General features: G+C 41.0%; 1 protein-coding gene across 2 annotated transcripts in view; it reads right to left on the bottom strand.

The window, feature by feature from the left end:
- The window catches only part of edc3 (enhancer of mRNA decapping 3 homolog (S. cerevisiae)), a 120,019-nt gene that overhangs the window by 58,000 nt on the left and 41,881 nt on the right, over nt 1-20,138 (bottom strand). For both annotated transcript variants that reach the window (XM_043680252.2, XM_043680253.2), the window contains exon 4: nt 9,372-9,707. In XM_043680252.2, coding sequence (XP_043536187.1) covers nt 9,372-9,707 — 336 coding nt within the window. The remainder of the gene's footprint in view (nt 1-9,371; nt 9,708-20,138) is intronic.

The raw sequence follows: 20,138 nt of genomic DNA, 5'->3' as shown, positions 1-20,138 counted from the left end.
AGGGATCAGTGCTGGGACCGCAGCTTTTTACAATATATATTAATGATACAGAAGATAGTATCAATAGCAACATTAGCAAATTTGCTGATGATACAAAGCTGGGTGGCAGGGTGAAATGTGAGAAGGATGTTAGGAGATTACAGGGTGACCTGGACAGGTTTGGTGAGTGGACAGATGCATGGCAGATGCAGTTTAATGTGGATAAATGTATGGTTATCCACTTTGGTGGCAAGAACTGGAAGACAGATTACTACCTAAATGGAGTCAAGTTAGGTAAAGGGGAAGTACAAAGAGATCTGGGTGTTCTTGTACACCAGTCAATGAAGGCAAGCATGCAGGTACAGCAGGTAGTGAAGAAAGCTAACAGCATGCTGGCCTTCATAACAAGAGGGATTGAGTATAGTAGCAAAGAGGTTCTTCTGCAGCTGCACAGGGACCTGGTGAGACCGCACCTAGAATATTGTGTGCAGTTCTGGTCTCCAAATTTGAGGGAGTGCAGCGTAGGTTCACGAGGTCAACTTCTGGAATGGCGGGACTATCTTATGTTGAAAGATTGGAGCGACTGGGCTTGTATACCCTTGAGTTTAGAAGAAAGAGGGGGGATCTGATTGAGACGTATAAGACTATTAAAGGATTGGACAGTCTGGAGGCAGGAAACATGTTTCCGCTGATGGGTGAGTCCCGAACCAGAGGACACAGCTTAAAAATAAGGGGTAGGCCATTTAGGACAGAGATGAGGAGAAACTTCTTCACCCAGAGAGTGGTGGGTGTGTGGAATGCTCTGCCCCAGAAGACAGTGGAGGCCCAGTCTCTGGATTCGTTTAAGAAAGAGTTGGATAGAACTCTCAAGGATAGTGGAATCAAGGGTTATGGAGATAAGGCAGGAACAGAATACTGATTGAGGATGATCAGCCATGATCATAATGAATGGTGGTGCAGGCTCAAAGGGCAGAACGGCCTACTCCTGCACCTATTGTCTAACCAATGCAGGAAATCATACCAAACGCCTCCTTCACTATCCTATCTACCTGCGACTCTACTTTCAAGGAGCTATGAACGTGCACTCCAAGGTCTCTTTGTTCAGCAACAATCCCTAGGACCTTACCATTAAGTGTATAAGTCCTGCTAAGATAGGCTTTCCCAAAATGCAACACCTTGCATTTATCTAAATCAAACTTCATCTGCCACTTCTCAGCCCATTGGCCTGTCTGATCAAGATCCCTTTGTAATCCAAGGTAACCCTCTTCACTGTCCACTACACCACCAATTTTGGTGTCATCTGCAAACTTACTAACTACACCTCCTATGTTCACATCCAAATCATTTATATAAATGACGAAAAGTAGTGGACCCAGCACTGATCCTTGTTACACTCCACTGGTCACAGCATCCAGTCTGAAAAACAACCCTCCATCACCACCACCCTCTGTCTTCTACCTTCAAGCCAGTTCTGTATCCAAATGGCTAGTTCTCACTGTATTCCATGAGATTTAACCTTGCTAACCAGTCTCCCATGGGGAAGCTTGTCGAACTTTTTATTGAAGTCTATATAGATCACATCCACCGCTCTGCCCTCATCAATCCTCTTTGTTACTTCTTCAAAAAGCTCAATCAAGTTAATAAAACATGATTTCCCACGCATAAATCCAAACTGACTATCCCTAATCAGTCCTTGCCTTCCCAAATACATGTAAATCCTATCCCTCAGGATTCTCTCCAACAACTTGCCCACCACCGATGTCAGACTCACCGGTCTATAGTTACCTGGCTTGTCCTTACCTCCTTTCTTAAATAGTGGCAGCATGTTAGCCAACCTCCAGTCTCCCGGCACTTCACCTTGTTGATTAATACTTTGTCAGGCAGCTCATGAAGACACAGCAAAACTGCAATAATACCTTTACAGATAGCAATGATCAAAAAAAAAGAAAAATGCATAGAGAACAGCAGCAGTAGGCCATTCGTTGCTATGGTATGCTCTGCCATTAGACTATAAACACCATAAGAAATAGGAACAGAAGTCAACTACTTGGTCCCTCGAGCCTGATCCACTATTCATTCAGATCATGGCTGATCAGACATTGTTCACGTCCAATTTCCTGCATTTTCTCTGAAACCCTCGACTTCCCTATTATCAAGAATCTACCTCAACCTTAAATACACAAAAAGTCTGCCCCACGGCTATGTGGCAAGGAGTTGCAAAGACACTCAACCCTCCGAAAAAATTTCTCCTTATCTCAGTCTTAAATTGGCACGCTTTTATTCTGAGGCCATCCCCTCTGGTTCTAGATTCTCCCACAAGGGAAAACATGTACCCAGCATTTACCCTGTCAAGTCTCTTAAGAACCCTATATATTTCAATGAGATTATCTTTCTTCTAAACTGTAGTGAGTAGAGTCTTAATCTGTTTAGGCCTTGCTCATAAAACAATGCCTCCATAACAAGGATCATTCTACTGAAGGAGCAAATTATTGCAGATGCTAGTTTCCTTACTGAAAGCAACAAGTGCTGGTGATCATATCGGGTCAGAAAGCATCCAAGGAGAGTGAGAAAGTTAATGTCAAGTCTAGAGGACTCTATATCTAATGGAAGAGCCATCCAGACTCTAAACATCAGCACATTCTAGTGAACCTTCTCTGAATTGCCTCCCATGAAATGTTACATCATTTGCTATTGGACTCTTTAATAGCCAATTGTTTTATGAGATATGGATAAGTGGAATAGCAAAGAAGGGTAGGAGAATTCAAAATTACAGAGCATAGTTTTAGCATGAAAGGGGAAAGATTTATAAAGGGACCGGAGGGGCAACGTTTTCCACACAAAGGGCGGTGCATATATGAAATGAACTGCCACAGGAAGTGGTAGAGGCCAATACAGTTACAATATTTAAAAGATATTTGGACAGGTATGAACAGGAGAGGTTTAGAGGGATATGAGCCAAATTCAGGCAAATGTAACTTGTTTGTTTTGGGAAACCTAGTCTGCATGGACGAGTTGAGCTGAAGGGTCTGTTTTCGGGCTGTACAACTCTATAACTAACTTTCTTTACAACATTAAATTGTTTTGGCCTCAATGCTTCATGAGGCAGAGAATTCCACATGCACACCACACTCTGGGTAAAAAATGACCTGAAAAATCAAATGACTTATGATGAAAGAATCTGCATTGAAACCAGTTTCAGGAATTAAGATTTCACATAATGAACACAATGTGCTATATATGGATGTTTGCTGCCACTAGCTATGATCCATAAACACGATGAGCAGAAAAGCCATTTGACACTAATAGACAGATTATACTAGTTTTAGTTACTTTACTCCTGTATGGGAAATCTGAAAACTGAGCTTGATGTCTTAGTGGACATCTCTCAAATTACCTGGCTCAGATTACAAACACCTTGAAATTTGGCAGCTCAACTGTTAGCGTTCACTTAACAACAGTAGCACAGCAACAGTGTCACGAGGAAGAGACATCCTTTGGTCCATCGAGCCACCCAAAGCATCCATTTCTCAACCTCCACTGTCCACATTTTAAACAAATGCAGGGAAGTATAACCTAAACACTTTAATGATTCACATTTACTTCAGCATAAAAAAGGGTAAATAAAATGGCAGACAGGTAGAGTGAGCATTCAAATGTTAAGATGCAAAGAGCTGACTTTCAAAGCCAAATGAAAACTGCTGCAAAACCTAGGGCACAGTTCAGGAAATCTCACTGGGCATCAGAGGAAGCCAAGGCTGAATTTGGAGTTAAAGAGCATGATCAAATTAATATCGGAAACTCTGCCCTGCTCATGAAAACTGTTACAGAAATTTCAGTGGAAAAGAATTACATTTACTTGTACTGTAACCATGAAATGTCCTGAGCAGAAATTAAAACTGGCTAAATTATGAAGCAAAGTAACCCTAGGACAAAAGTCAGATTCCACTGCAATCTGATTTAGCAATATAATTACCAAGGGATTTATGACACTAGACTTGCCAATGCTATTGCACAGTTATCATGTACTACAAGGAATTGTAAGTGAAAGGATTGGAAAACACAACTGTGAATCTTAGTCAACCACAAACATGGTAAGCACACCATGTCAGATGGACAGCATCTGGTGCTCATTACACTGTTGCTAACAAGACAGAACTACCCACATGCAGTTGATTATTTCACCGATTGTTATAGGTATAAAAGCCATATTTAATCACTGATTTCTATGGTACACTAGGTGAAGGGAAAACAAATCCAGACATTGCTACCAGATTTTTTCCAGGGATAAGCTTTCAACAGAAAGTTAATTTCTTTTTTTCCTCTGAATGCAGATATGTCAAAACCTCAGATGTATCATTCATTACTTCTTTAGCACAGAGGTTTAGTTTACAAATCTAGAGATTACTGGCTGCCAAATTTTCAAGACAGCTTGTGAAAAACGTATTTGTTCCCATCGAATTTTGGCAGCTAGTGCTTTCGGCATATTAAATTACAAGCATACTCAATTATCAGTGCACAAAATGCAGCTATATTGGGGTGCCACATAATACAAATACAGAGAACATTTCAGAATTCAGAGGTAGCTTTGGATTTGTTTCACTTGATACCGATCAGTTTGATAGAAAACTTTACATGATTCTATGAATAATGAACAGCTCCAGTTACCTAGAATTGGAGAAACACAGCATTCAATCTGGTTTTCTGAAACATGAAAAAAAGGGAGAGAAAAGGCATTTTCAAAATACATTTCGGAAAATGTTTAAGAGGAGACTAAAACTCTAGTCTTGCAGTGAATCTGAACAGAAGAGATTTCCCATTGGCTCCAAATTGGTTAAAAAAAGATTCCAGCACATGAAAATATAAAACATAAATTTCCCATTTGTGTTCAAAGGGCAAGTCTTTGCTGATATAAGTCATGTTCCAGAAAGGTTTATATCAAAAGTTCTATGCTGCATTTAGATGATCTGTTTCGTGGGAACAAGAGTCAATGACTCTGGAGCATACTCATATTTAATGAGATCATGGATATCCACCAATCTAGTCCTGTAAACCCCTTTGTGTATTAGTCGGAGTATAGTTGTTTTTAGGAACACTATTGCTACTAGAAATCTTCAAAAGCTGTTTCTGGAATACCATAAAAAATTTCAATATTCTTTCAGGGATTAAAGTATGCTTGCAAGCCCAGCATGTGTTGCCAGTCCCTAATTGATCATCGAAAAATATATGCATACACTTGCTGTTTTGAAACACTGGTTTCTATGACACTATCTTTACCTTTTCTACTTTTAATTGACATTGCTAATTGGAATTCTGCATTACTATGTCTCCAAAGTAGATGGTGCTGTTGCCTATTTATCGCCCAGAATCTGTCTCCACCCGAGGGGAAAGGTGGGGTCAAGACTTTCAAACAAGGTGATATAATTTAGAAGTCATTCTGAATGGTCTCCAGTTACCATTGTTCGTCATAATGATGATCCAATTTCGCTGTCATTAACCTGCTTTGCTGGCCCTCTCTCCTTCATCCAACCGTATTAGGAAATTGGCTTCAGAACAGGCAAATAAAAAGGGAGAAAGAGATTAGAGAGAGGCATTAGAAAAGAAAGCAGATTGGTAGAAGAAAGGATGATGGTGAAGGATGAGATTGGGTTAAAGGTTTTCATTGAAATATTTTGAAAACAGGTGTTAGGATTCATTGCACAAAGCATCTAACATTGCATAATTTGTGACAGTAAATTTTTACAGGTTAAATACAGGATGGCTTTTGACAACATGAAAAAATAACCAATCCATTCTTCAGAAAATTGTTAATAAAGTTCTGTGAACTCTACTTAAATAAAGCTGCCAAACCCTTGAGAGCAGTCAACAGGGCAGCTCTCACTACTTATCACAAAAAAACAATCATTCCTCTCCACAACACTGCAGCCCTACCCATAAGAAACATACGAATGAAACATTTGTATCATATGCATGAGACAAAACAAGTTTAGCCGTTGCCTCAAACAAGTAAGGTGGCATAGTAGGAACCCTGAGGCAAACCTGAAGCAAAACTCCTCCAAGCAAATGGCCTCACAGGTGACAGAATATAGATCAAAAGGAGGGTGCAGGAAATCTCTTTAGAGTAATTTAGGATGAAGCCCTTCCCAGCAAGGTTATCAAGCAATAAACGTGCACACGATTTCCAAACGTACAGCACTGTTTCGTTGCTGTGACCTAACGAACACTGCATCTATACTGCATACAGTAGACCTTCAGAGATTTGTGACGGCTTAACAGTTAGCAATACATAGCAAACTACTAAATCATTCAGATTAAAGCAAGCTCCAAATTTAATCCTCAGTCTTTGATTATCTCAACCAATAATTTGCATTTATACACAGCACTTTTAAATACTACAAACAAGAAAGAAGGTGCAGCCCAATCCTCAGATTGTAGAGAGTGCAAGGGCAGGGGTGATTGGCATCTCGGAGCACTGGTAGGCAAGAATAGACATCGCTCTGAAACTTCCCAGAGGCAAATGGTCAACCACACAACAACTTAGGTTGGACACCTTAAATTCTTCCAAACGTGGTCTGGAATGGGGAGAAGGGGGAGGGATGAGGGAAAGAGTAGGATACACTCGTCAGTACTGCTATTCTGTCACTTTTGTTTGGTGGCTTACATGGAGAGACAAAAATATTTCAACAATGACCAATTGTACATCTTGCCTTTGCGATCAAATGGACATATCAAGAGCAGACTACAAAAGAATCAATTGCAAAAGTTGCTTGAGTAGCAACCACACACCACACCAAACTGGTTTTATGGAAATTATCTCTCGTTAATATTCTATAAATAGCTTGTGATTTTTCATTTGGCCCAAGGCGCCTGATGTTTTGCAGCAATGCCATTTTACACAGCATTATTTGTGAACCAGTTGTCACAGACCCCATTAAGCTGCAAAACCATAATATTTAAAAACAAATCTAGTCCAAATGAAATCATTGTTTTAGCAAATGTCATGAAGCAAACAAAAAAATCAGCCTGGAGGGCAAACAACTGTTCAAGGGAATTCCAAACCATTTCTCAGTTTAACAAGTAACTTTAGCGTTCCACCCTCTACTTAAGGTGCAAGGCAATAATGGGATGTGTTATCACGTGCCATCCTCCACATGCTGCATGGCAATTATTCATGCAAGAACCTGGACAAACACACTGGAGAGCTATTTGTCTATGGCAAGCATGATACCCAATTCTGTTCTCATCCACATGTTCTACCAGGAAACTTGGGTTAGATTTTTAATCATGTAAATCTAAACAAAGTCTCCACCCCCCTGAACAACTCAAGAGCAAAAACATCATTCATAAATTATCAGCAATTCTACCAGCAGAAATTAGCTAAATCATGATTCAAATTGAAAGACTATTGAACATGTGATTAAGTTCACGGAATAACAAGGGGATCATGTCACATCTCCTGAATTGAATTCTTCTAGGCCATGGGAACAAAGAAAGAGTGGGGAACACAGAAGACAGCAGCGGTGAGTTAGCGGTTAATACTGCTGTCTCACAGGACCAAAGACTCAGGCTTGATACCACCCTTGGGCGACTGTTTCTGTCTGTCTGAAGTTTGTACATTCTCCTGGTGCTCCAGTTTCCTCCCACAGACCAAAGATGTGTAGATTACATGGATTAGCCATGGTAAATGCAGAATTCCTGGCTTAGGATAGGGAGGCTGGATCTGGGTTAGATGCTGTTTGGAGGCTTCCTGCACACTCGATGGGCCAAATGGCCTCTTTCTGCACTGATTCTATGATAAGAATACGGTTTTGGATACTGTTGGGAGGGGATGACCTACCAGGGGAAAGCCATTGTGGCCAGGTGTCTCACACTGAGCCTGGCTCTGAGACTCAGATGGGATGCGGGGAGAATAGAAAATCGGTGGTGGTGGGAGACTCAATTAGTTAAAGGAACAGACAGGAGATTGTGCAGTCGCGAATGGGACTCCAGGAAGGTATGCTGCCTCCCAGGTGCCAGGGTCCAGGATATCTCTCATTGAGTCTACAAGATTCTGAAGGGGAGGGTGAGCAGCCAGAATTGGTGGTGCACATTGGCGCTAATGACACTGCCAGGAAAAGAGATGAGGATCTAAAAAGTGATTCCAGGGAGTTAGGTTGGAATCTAAAAATCAGAGTAGTAACCTTAGGATTACTACCAGTGCCATGTGCTCTTGAAGCGAGGAACAGGGAGCAAGTGCAGCTAAACGCGTTCCTACAGGGCTGGTGCAGGAGGGAGGGCTTCAGATACATAGATCATTGAGGGTACCTTCTGGGGAAGGTGGGACCTAGACATGAAGAATGGGTTGCACTTAAACTGGAGGGGCACCAATGTCCTGGGCGAGAGATTTACTAGAGAGAACACAGTGGACCAGGTTAATAGGGTTGAACAGATTGATATTAAGGAAGTAGATGTACTGGAAATTCTGGGAAACATCAAGATAGACAAGTCCCCAGGGCCAGACTAAATATGCAAGGTTACTACAGGAAGTGAGAAATAAGATTGCTGCACCTCTTTGCATCCTCACTCTCCATGGGAGTAGCACTGGATGATTGGGAGGGAGGCAAATTTTGGTCCTCCGTTCAAGAAAAGGAATAGAGAAACCCCTGAGAATTACAGACCAGTCAGTCTTGCATTTGTGGTAAGCAAGGTACTGGAAAGGATCTGAGAGATGGGATTTAGGTCTATTTGGAAAGAACTGTGTTTGATTAAAGATGGTCAGCATGGCTTTGAAAGGGGCAGGTCATGCATCACAAGCCTTATTCAATTCTTTGAGGCTCCGACGAGACAGGTTAACAAAGGTCGAGCAGCAGATTTGGTGTATAAGAATTTCAGTAAGGCATTTGAAAAGGTCTCCCATGGTAGGCTTATTTAGAAAGTTAGGAGGTATGTGATACAGGGAAGTTTGGTTGTCTGGATACAGAATTGGCTGGCCGAAAGACGACAGCGAGTGGTAGTGGATGGAAAGAATTCTGCCTGGAAGTATTCTGCCTGGAAGTATTCTGACCAGTGGTGGCCTGCAGGGATCTGTTCTTGGGCCTCTGCTCTTTGTAGTTTTTACAAGTGACTTGGATAAATCCCAACTATAAAGTTTGAATAATTTAGTCTCCGCAAGTTGTACTTCTAAAACTTAAGATAAAGAATGCACTTTTTGATACTGTATACCCACTACTAACCTCATATTTAACATGTGCCAGTCTGCCAAGAATTAAGGAAAAACAGGTTGTTTCAGCATTTCCAACCTAAGTATCTGAGAACAAGTTACCAAATACTTATGTGTCAATTCCCACAAAGACAAATTCAATTTACTCTCTCCCTTTAATTCCTAATTAAACAGCTTTAAAACTATTGATTCTCACCAGTGCAATATTCTTTGCCACTATGCTGTGGCACTGTGATTTGCCTGTAGACAATAGGCTCTGACTCCAGAATATTCTCATCATGGCGATATCTTGTCGGCTTCTCATTTGGTGTTCCTCGGGACCGTGTTCCATTCCTCCTTTCAAACGTGTCTATCTCTTCAAAGACTGCTGCTTTGTCAAAGAGTGCTAGATTACCTTCAAAATCAAAGTCTGTGTCAAGGATTACTTCAATTCCATCCCCAAAGCACTCATCATCTTTATTTTTCATTGGTCCATTCTTGATTCCATTTTTCTTTGGCGTTGCTTGATTTGGAATCTTGCTACTTGAGGACCCTGGGAAAGGACAATATTGAGATTAATACATTGAAACAATGTATAGTATATTAAAACAATCGCAGTTTCCCTCCACCTTAAGAGCTTTGACTATTATATCTATAAACAGTTGTATTTTTCTAAGGTAGTAGAAGAATGCAACTGCCCAAATAAACTTTTAAGAACATAAATAGAAACAGCAAGCTATACTGTCTCTCTGGAGCCTCCTGCGCCTGCAGCATGATCAGAGCTGATATTTTACCTCAATTCGACTGCCCCTCCACCTCTATTCCTGGATTCCCCTGCTAAACATATGGAAGCTTGTAAATCCAGTTCAGTCTAAGTTTAAAATAATTTCTCTAGAGAACACAAATTAATCCAAATACAAGTGCTTCTATCATACCTCATTGAACTTTCAACTTTAATTTCTTCATTGCATGTGTACAAGTTAACAATGACTTAATTATTGAAACACCACTGACAAACCAGGTGGATTGAAAACTTTACCAGCTCTGCTTCATTCCAGCAGAGACCAGAATCGCCTGCTTCCCAAAATTGTGGGACAGACCAGGTCTTCGAAGCCATTGCCATCACCGCATGATGGAATAATGTTAAAAAGTTACTCAAATACCCAACGACACTGTTCATAAGCAAAAAGATTTATCTTAAAATATGGAAGCATATAGTCGAATGTACATTTTGTTTGTGCTCATTGTCTTATTAGGATTCCAGTAACTTACTTTGATAATGAGACTTTTTAAAAATTCATTGGTAGCACTCTATTACAATAAAAGGACAGCTGCAAAGTGCACATTTTCAATAATTCACTTTATCCTTAACATTCAAGATAATCTGGGGCTAATTACATTTGGCATATTTCCACTGTACTTCAGGAAAAGGATAGCATTAAAGATACGCTGGCATTCAAAGTCAAAATAGGAGAACCAGAGTTTGGAACATGAGCTGATCTGGGAAGATGCATATCAAAAGGGCAAACAACAGAGGAGGGACTCGGTAGAGGTGCTTGTGGATTGAGCGGATACTACAAGTGTACATAGGACAACAGGCAGATGGAGAAGATACACAGCCAGAGGTCGTGAGGAAGGACTGAAGACTGTGCTGCAGCCAGGCAATAGGGGTGGAATGAACTAAATTTCAGACTGTGTTTTGTCTGGAAAATGTGGAAAATGAGCTTCTTCCCAATCCCTGTTCATCTCAGTATCCATATATTCTAGTATGTTACATCAGTTTAACAAAACAAGTGCATTGCAGGACATGCACTGTAATGGAGGCTGGATGATATCGTGACCTGGAGTTGTGTGTTTGCTTGGCTCAGAACTAGTCCTCAACTCAGCAGATTGCTTGAAGTACCAACTGAGGCTGTACTGTAACTGGAGATGTTCCAGGCATCTACTTAAGTTGTATTTTGGGGTGGAGTTATTATACTAATCAGGATATGATTTAGGAAATTTAAAAAGGCACAAATTTATGTTATGAGTCATTACATTTCTGTAACTGAGCAAAATAGGAAGTTGTTGTGGTTCTGTTCGCTGAGCTGGGAATTTGTGTTGCAAACGTTTCATCCCCCATCTAGGTTACATCCTCAGTGCTTGGGAGCCTCCTGTGAAGCGCTTCTGTGATCTTTGCTCCGCCATTTGTAGTGGTTTGAATCTGCCGCTTCAGGTTGTCAGTTCCAGCTGTCCGTTGCAGTGATCGGTATATTGGGTCCAGGTCGATGTGCTCATCCACAGATTCAATCAATAAGCACATTGACCTGGACCCAATATACCGACCACTGCAACGGACAGCTGGAACTGACAACCGGAAGCGGCAGATTCAAACCACTACAAATGCCAGAGGAAAGATCACAGAAGCACTTCACAGGAGGCTCCCAAGCACTGAGGATGTCACCTAGACAGGGGACGAAACGTCTGCAACACAAATTCCCAGCTCGGCGAACAGAACCACAACAACGAGCACCCGAGCTACAAATCTTCTCACAAACTTTGAGTAGGAAAAAGTGTTAACACTACAAGGTAGATCGACTGATAGTGCGACACAGAAGTTGGAAGAATATATTTTTTTTGACAATTTGGACCCTGCTAATGGCGGCGAGTTGGAGTTAAAACAAATTGCAGGAATGCTAGTAGATTAAGCCACAGTGCAGGCTGTTGGAGGAAGCCATTGGGAGTTTCCATGGAGTACATTGCAATGAAACCAGCCCATAAATGGGGCATGTTCCAGAATCAGTGAAGGATGCTGAGTCACACTATTGTCCAATGCCAAATGGAGTGTTGAGAACATTCTTCAATTAAGTACATTCCTAATGAATGCTGCAGGGAGTTGAAGAGATGTGCCATGATGAATGATTCCCCAAATGTCCTGGTCAGATAAAGTTTCTAGCCAGTTATATGGCACCAGCACAAGTGAACTTCATATTATAAATAGTTACAACATTCCAAACAAAATCTCAGCACCGGTTTCTGGTCTCAGGAGAGAAAACATGGAGAAATGCTTAGGATAAGCTTTCAACTACCATTATGCCTCTGCAGAAATGTACATCAAATAAGTATTTCAGTGATACATTTTGCAGTTTCTGCTCAGCAAATAAATTAACATTCCAGAAGTGAAGGTATTTCAGTATATACTTTATAAATTACAACTTTCGACTGCTAGGTTTCATTCAGTAGTGATTGTGCCTTTGCCTCAGAAAGCTGTGGTTTCATGTCCATCTCCAGAGTCATAACATAAACAAAGCTGACATTCCCAGTGCAGTACACAGGAAGGACTGAGGTTCCTTTCTTTCAAAAGAGATTCTATTAGATGGAATCACTCCCATTTCACTGGTTCCAAGAATCAAACTCTGCTGTCCTTGCCAATATTCACCCCCTCAGCCAACATCACTCCAACAGACTTCTGGACATAGCTATGCACGGCTTGATGGTCATATTCCTTACATTACAACAGCGATTGGACTGAAGTATTTCATCCGTTGAAAAGCACTTTGGGATGCTCCAAACCTGAAGACAATATATCGAAGCACACCTTTCATCTCCCCCAACTAAGTTTAAAGATTGAATTTAAAGTGGAGTTAGAATTCGGTCAGTTCTGTACTTTCCCACACAATTCTCATCAATACAGAAACATCTAAAGATTGATTAAAAAAAACCATGCACAAAAAGCTTGTGAAACAAAACTGAATACTGATTTACATTTATATAACCTAATTTTAATGTTTTGAAATGAATAATTGGATTTAATTTAAAAAAAAGGACTTCATTATGAGGACTTGCGTCATGTCTGTTGTTTTACACTTTCAACCATCTCAGGCCTCATTTGAAAGGGATAGAGCCTTATAAATCACAATTAGATACTGATTTGTTTTGCTTAAAAATTATTTGAAGATATTTATTGACTCACTCACCCACAGTGCAGAAAGGCACGATGCTGTTTTCTCTTCCCCCTACTCACTGGTAAACCAGCTGGATATTTGTTTGTTGTGCTATGAATTATTCAATGCTTTGTATTGTGAAATTCTGATGAGCAATCAGTTTGGTTTCAAAAAGGTGATTAGATACAGATACTATCAAAAAGGTGTCGTTTATGGAACGGAGAAAAACCAGGAGATGCAGAGCCACTTTCCACCAATTCAACGACCCACAATCAGCAAAGTACTGAGGAGATAAACCTTACATGTGAAATTACTGCAGCACATGCCCTCCACTAAGCTCCTGGCAGCAACAGGAATGTTCCAACCATCTTTGACCATAAAATTAACTTTTTATTTATATTTAAAGATGAAGATGCAAGTTGCGTATTCTGTCCCCCCCCTCCCCCCCACCAAAAGAATTTGTAGTTAAGAATTCTATCAAGGTATCTTTTATCTAAGATGGTGCCATAAGTGGCGACTTGCAAACTTTTCATGGTACTCATTTGAGTACATGTAGCAATAAAGCTAATTCTAAGATTCTAATTCTAAATGACAAAGTATGAACTATCATAAAAATTACAAAATTCAAAACTAAGTTCATCTGACACAATGCTAAGAATGCTGAGGCATTGCAGTTCAGCTCATGCAAAATAATTACTGAGGCAACATTCCGTGTATCTTCCAGTAATGACAAGCCCTTAACCACTGGTGGAATGGTTTTTCTCCATTCCACAAGGCATGGTTCAAATGGCTCACTCCAAATAAATTTTACAACGTAAATCCTAAATGAGCTCCTGTGAAATTGAGCTCAAATGAGCAAATGAAAACTGTTAAAGTCAATTGTTGTGAAGTGTTAATAATCACTGGGCAGGGCCTCAAGGTGGAGGAAAACTCACCATAGCAATTTTATCCAGTAAGTTGGAGGAGGCACAGGATGCTCCAACCAGAGCTCCTCCTCCCTGCCAGTTCTTTTTCCCTCTCTCTCCTACCTTCTTGTTGCGTCTGGAGCAGGGTCACCGTCAACCAGCTGCCCAGAGTGGGAGAGGGGATAGCGGCCCGGGTGCAGAATGCTGCAGCAACCAGCAGTCAGACAACAGGGAAGCCCTGTGTTAGTCTGCTGCAGACATCCTTTGGAGAGGGACTGTGATATTTGTCTTTTTAACTTTACTTGCTTTTTCTGACCTATGGTCATACTATGAATAGCTGTAATTTAGCTTTATTTTCTCTTCTTTCCTCTATTCTGTAACTAAGGATTGTATCTAGGTACCCAAGATGGTGCTGTAAGCAGCAACTTATTATTTTCCACTGTACTCATTTGAATACGTGGGTCTGGATTAGAGTGCTGCTGGACAAGCACAGCTGGTCAGGCAGTATCCAAGAAGGAGGAAAATCCATCTTTCTGGCAAAAGCCCTTCATCAGGAACAGAGGCAGGGTGCCTGCAGGGTAGAGAGATAAATGAGAGCGGGGGGTGGGGATGGGGAGAAAGTAGCATAGAGTACAATAGGTGAATGGCAGTGGGGATGGAGGTGATAGGTCAGAGAGGCGGGTGGGGGAAAGGTGGCAAAGAGTAGGAGCTTCAAGGCAGAGGAGATGACCTGGGGGTTGCAATGAGAGAGGGACCCGCTGAGATTCTTGCAGAGAGGAGGAGAACTTCAAGGCAGGCATCCTTGCAAGAGGATTCACAGTAAGGTTAAAATCAACTAGGCAAAAACGACGACTGCAGATGGTGGAAACCAGAGTCTGGAATAGAGTGGTGTTAGAAAAACACAGGTCAGGCAGCAACTGAGGAGCAGGAAAATCGACATTTCTGGCAAAAGCCCTTCATTAGGAATAGAGGCAGGGAGTCTGCAGGGTGGAACCCCACCCTCCTCTATTGTACTCTATGCTACTTTCTCCCCACTCTCACCCCCCTCTATCTCTCCACCCTGGAGGCTCCCTGCCTCTATTCCTGATGGAAGGGCTTTTGCCCAAAACGTCGATTTTCCTGCTTCTCAGATGCTGCCTGACCTGCTCTGCATTTCCAGCACTACTCTAAACCAGACTCTGGTTTCCAGCATCTGCAGTCCTCATTTGAATACGTGGCAAAGCTAACTCACCTCAAATATCAAACATTTTTTGGAATGGTTTTCAAAATCAACTAGTGCTGCTTTCCCCATATCGCAAAAATTCAATGTTCTGCTATTGACCTATTTCATATTTTGCATCTTTCATCACTTTCAACTGCAAGTTACTGTTACAGATATTCCATAAAACATTTTGCATGCTGAATTGTTGACAGATACAAATCGACTGCCAGTCTTGCTCATAATCAGTTACTGTACAAGGCAAATACCTACATTCAGTTAATTTTCACAAAACTTTTTGTGTTTTATAATCAATTTTGCAGTATTTGCCAGGTTCTTCTTGAAAGTCATCAACTTCCTCTCCCTTTGAAACAGATGCATTGGTTGCTCACAAATTAAATGTCTCCATTTCATGATTGCAAGCCAACAATGCAACACTAACAAAAGGCAATAATCATGTTGACATGGAAGGAAACATTGAAAATGCAGCATAGAATGTCTACAGAAAGGGAGCTCTGTTAAATCAACAAAGCAGAAATGACCTGTTAACTTTGCCAAGTTCAATGGATCTTAGAAAGATACAGACCGCAGCACAACAGAAAATATCAGTAAAATAAACTTCAGCAAGATGTTAGTGCAATGATCGAGATTCCTGGATACTTAATATAACAATAAACAAGTTCCGCAACCGTTTCTGCTACTGATATATTTATTCCAGTATACTTGCAACATGTTTTCATAGACCTCACTGCAAATACTGACAATCCCATTGATGATCCACAAAAGGCTGACAAACTCTCCAGAAGTTCAAGTCAAGCAGCTCAAAAATACAAAATCAAAGCAACATAAAAAAGTGAAGCACTGCTGTCACTGCAAAATTCATTTCCAATTAGAATTCAGCAAGAGTAGTTAATTGAGAAAATACAGTACAAAGCATGAGCTAATGCAGATATGATACAAGCCATTAACTGTGCTTCATGCTGTTCAAAGCAGTTTCCTCAGGCTGCCAGCAATATGCAAGAATGACAGATCTTACAAAACCTCCAGGGTGGGTATATATATGACCTGCACGCCAGAAAAACACATTTCGTCACAACTGAGCAGCAGAACTCTAAAGGAATGTAGACCCATTCTAGCTTTTTGTGGCATCTGCTAATGTTTCTGCACATCTTTATTTTCAGAATGACAACCCCAGAGTATTAGATGAAAGATGAGTATGGGGAAGAAAAAAAAATCAGGTGAAAAGATAACATGCTTCAGTTTATATGGAGTCAGCAGTGAGACAATTCTGCTTGCAACTAACCTTCACAAAAGTTGTCCACAAAGATTTAAAACATTGTGGTATGTATTTCCCCCTTCTCAATGTCTGTTTTAATTTGTTGCTGGAATCTTCAGGAGTGCAGCAATAGCATTGAATAAGATAAAGAACCAATTAATAGAAGTATTCTAACAGATAGCAAACCAATTTTTAAAATACATTGATTTTTTTTTCATTTTAAAATAATACTCGATTAAACCAATCAAGATACATACATAGAATGAGAGTAAAATGCCAAACTTAAAATTAAAATGAAAATTTCAGATTTGGAGAAAACTGACGTTCCACAGCTTAACATTCCTTCCACCAGTGATGGCAAGGTTGTTCAGTAATAGTCATAAAAGAAAACTTTTGGACCCAATTTTACACCAAATTCTGCAAGGATACAACAGCAAAATGACTGGTGTAAAGGACAAATGTGCATTAGTTTAGTGATTTCTCCCCAAATGTGATAGGAGTCCAGCACACTTACAGGCAGCAGTAAAATGACAAATTGAATACCTTTTAAAATTGTATTTGGAAAATGTGACAATTTTTTTTCATCTTTTTTCCTGTGATGTAACAGAACATTAAATTGGAATTCTAAATCACTGGAAAGTCACACTCTGACACAAGTCAGAGTTTTACAGCATGGAAGAGATGCCCTTCAGCCCTGTGTCACGCCAGTCTTCAAGCACCCGTCTGCTTAAGTCCTCTTTTCCTGCATTTGGCTGATAATCTTGTATGCTACATTTTAAATGTTCAACCATATATTTAAATGTTGCGATGGTTCCTGTATGAACTATCTTTTCAGCCAATGAATTCCAGATACCCGCTATCATTTGGATGAAACAAGTTCTTTAAATCCCCTCTGAACCTCCTGCTCCTTACTTTAAATCGAAGCTCATTACAGATTCGCATACTAAAGGGAAAAACTTCTCTCCATCTCATGACGACCCTCGATTTTGCACACATCAGGGTTCCTCTTCAGTCATCTCAGCTCTGAAGAAAGCAATCCAAGCCTATCCAGCTTCTCTTCATAGCTGAATCAGTCTAGCCCAGGTAATATCTTGGTGAATCTCTTCTGCACCATCTCTAGTGCAACCACATCCTTCCTATAGTATGGAAATCAGAAGACAATATATTCCAGTTGTAGCCTAGAAGCTCCATTACAACCTCCCTGCTCTTGTATTCAATGGCTCTACTAAAAGGCAAGTATTCCATATGCTGTCTTAACCATTTTACCAACTTGTCCTGTTGTCTTCAAGGATCCATGGATATGCGCACCAAGGTCCCTCTGATCATCTGTGCTTCCTATCATTCACCACGCACTCCCGTTGAAACGCATAAAGTGGATAAGTCCGCAGGACCTGATCAGGTGTATCCTAGAGCTCTGTGGGAAGCTAGAGAAGTGATTGCTGGGCCTCTAGCTGAGATATTTGTAGCTTCGATAGTCACAGGTGAGGCGCCGGGAGACTGGAGGTTGGCTAACGTGGTACCACTATTTAAGAAAGGTGTAAGGACAAGCCAGGGAACCACAGACCAGTGAGTCTGACGTCGATGGTGGGTATGTTATTGAAGGGAATCCAGAGGGACAGGAGGTACATATATTTGGAAAGGCAAGGACTGATTAGGGATGGTAAACATGGCTTTGAGCATGGGAAATCATGCCTCACAAACTTGATTCATTTTTTGAAGAAGTAACAATAAGGATTGATGAGGGCAGAGCGATAGACGTGATCCATTTAAACCTCAGTAAGGCGTTCGACAAGGTTCCCCATGGGAGACAGGTTAGCAAGGTTAGATCTTATGGAATACAGGGAGAACTAGCCATTTAGATACAGAACTGGATTGAAGGTAGAAGACAGAAGGTGGTGGTGGTGGAGGGTTGCTTTTCAGACTGGAGGCCTGTGACCAGTGGAGTGCCACAAGGATTGGTGCTGGGTCCACCACTTTTCGTCATTTATATAAATGATTTGGATGTGAAGATAAGAGGTATAGTTAGTAAGTTTCCAGATGACACCAAAATTGGAGGTGTAGTGGACAGCAAAGAAGGTTTTCTCTGATTACAACAGGATCTTGACCAGATGAACCAATAGGCTGGTGAGTGGCAGATGGAGTTTAATTTAGATAAATGCGTGGTGCGGCATTTTGGGAAAGCAAATCTTAGCAGGACTTATACACTTAATGGTAAGGTCCTAAGGAGTGTTGCTGAACAAAGACCTTGAAGTGCAGGTTCATAACTCCTTGAAAGTAGAGTCACAGGTAGATAGGATAGTGAAGGCGGCATTTGCTTTTGATTATGTGACACAGCATTCAGTACAGGAGTTGGGAGGTCATGTTGCAGTTGTACAGGGCACTGTTTAGGCCACTTTTGGAATATTACGTGCAATTGTGGTCTCCTTCCTATCGGAAGGATGTTGTGAACCTTGAAAGGGTTCAGAAAAGATTTACAAGGATGCTGCCAGGCTTGGAGGGTTTGAGCTATAGGGAGAGGCTGAACAGGCTAGGTCTGTTTTCCCTGGAACGTCAGAGGCTGAGGGATGACCTCAGAGGTTTATAAAATCATGAGGGACATGGATAGGATAAATAGACAAGGTCTTTTCCCTGGGGTGGGGGAGTCCAGAACTAGAGGGCATAGGTTTAGGGTGAGGGGGCAAAGATATAAAAGAGACCTAAGGGGCAACTTTTTCATGCAGAGGGTAGTGTGTGTACGGAATGAGCTGCCAGAGGAAGTGGTGGAGGCTAGTACAATTGCAACATTTAAGAGGCATCTGGATGGGTATCTGAACAAGGATGGATATGGGCCAGGTACTGGCAGGTGGGGCTAGATTGGGTTGGGATATCTGGTCGGCATGGACGAGTTGGACTGAAGGGTCAGTTTCTGTGCTGTATGTATCTATGACTCTGTGACTCTCGTACTTCCAAAAAGGCATCCTCTCTCACTTTTCAGGATTAAATTCCACTTGCCCTATTCTACCCATCAATATCATTCTGCAGTTCGAGGCTTCTCACTACCTAACACATTGTGAATTTTACAGTCATCTGCAAACTTACTGATTAAACCTCCTACATTCATTTCCAGATCATTTATGTATAATGCAAATAGCAAGGGACCCAACAACAAACCCAGTGTAAGACATTGGGCAAGTTTCCAGACTCAAAAATAAAGGTCTGAACATTACCCTCTGCCTCCTGCCACTAAACCAATTTTGGATCTAATTTGCAAAGTTTTCCTGGATCCTTTTTGTCTCCCATGCAACACCTCAGCAGAAACAGTACTGAAGTCACACAGACATTAACTGCACTACCTTTATCTACACATACTTACCTCCCCTAAAAATGCAAAAATCAATCATATCAGACAGGACACCCTGCGCCTCCTCAAAAAGACATGCTGACCATCCTTGATCAAACTGTCTTTCAAGTAGAGATTGTGCCCCTCAATTTTTTTTTCAGGGTTTCCCTACTATTATGTTAAGCTCACTGGTCTGTAGTCCCATAAATGTTCTCCAGTCCTCAGACACCTCTCCTCTATCCATAGAGGATTTGAAAATTTGTCAGGCCCCCTGCCTCTCAAAACAGCCTAGAATACATTTCAACTGTGTTTGGGGATTAATCCAATTTTAACCCTGCTAAAGTTAATCAAAAAGATATTTAT

Source organism: Chiloscyllium plagiosum, unplaced genomic scaffold (genome assembly GCF_037043375.1).
Source record: "Chiloscyllium plagiosum isolate Xiang-an unplaced genomic scaffold, Cpla_swu_hap1 HiC_scaffold_42, whole genome shotgun sequence".
In the NCBI taxonomy this organism is placed as follows: Eukaryota; Metazoa; Chordata; class Chondrichthyes; order Orectolobiformes; family Hemiscylliidae; genus Chiloscyllium; species Chiloscyllium plagiosum.
The sequence above is the reverse complement of the archived record's forward strand: the minus strand, read 5'-3'. Positions and strand labels throughout refer to the sequence as shown.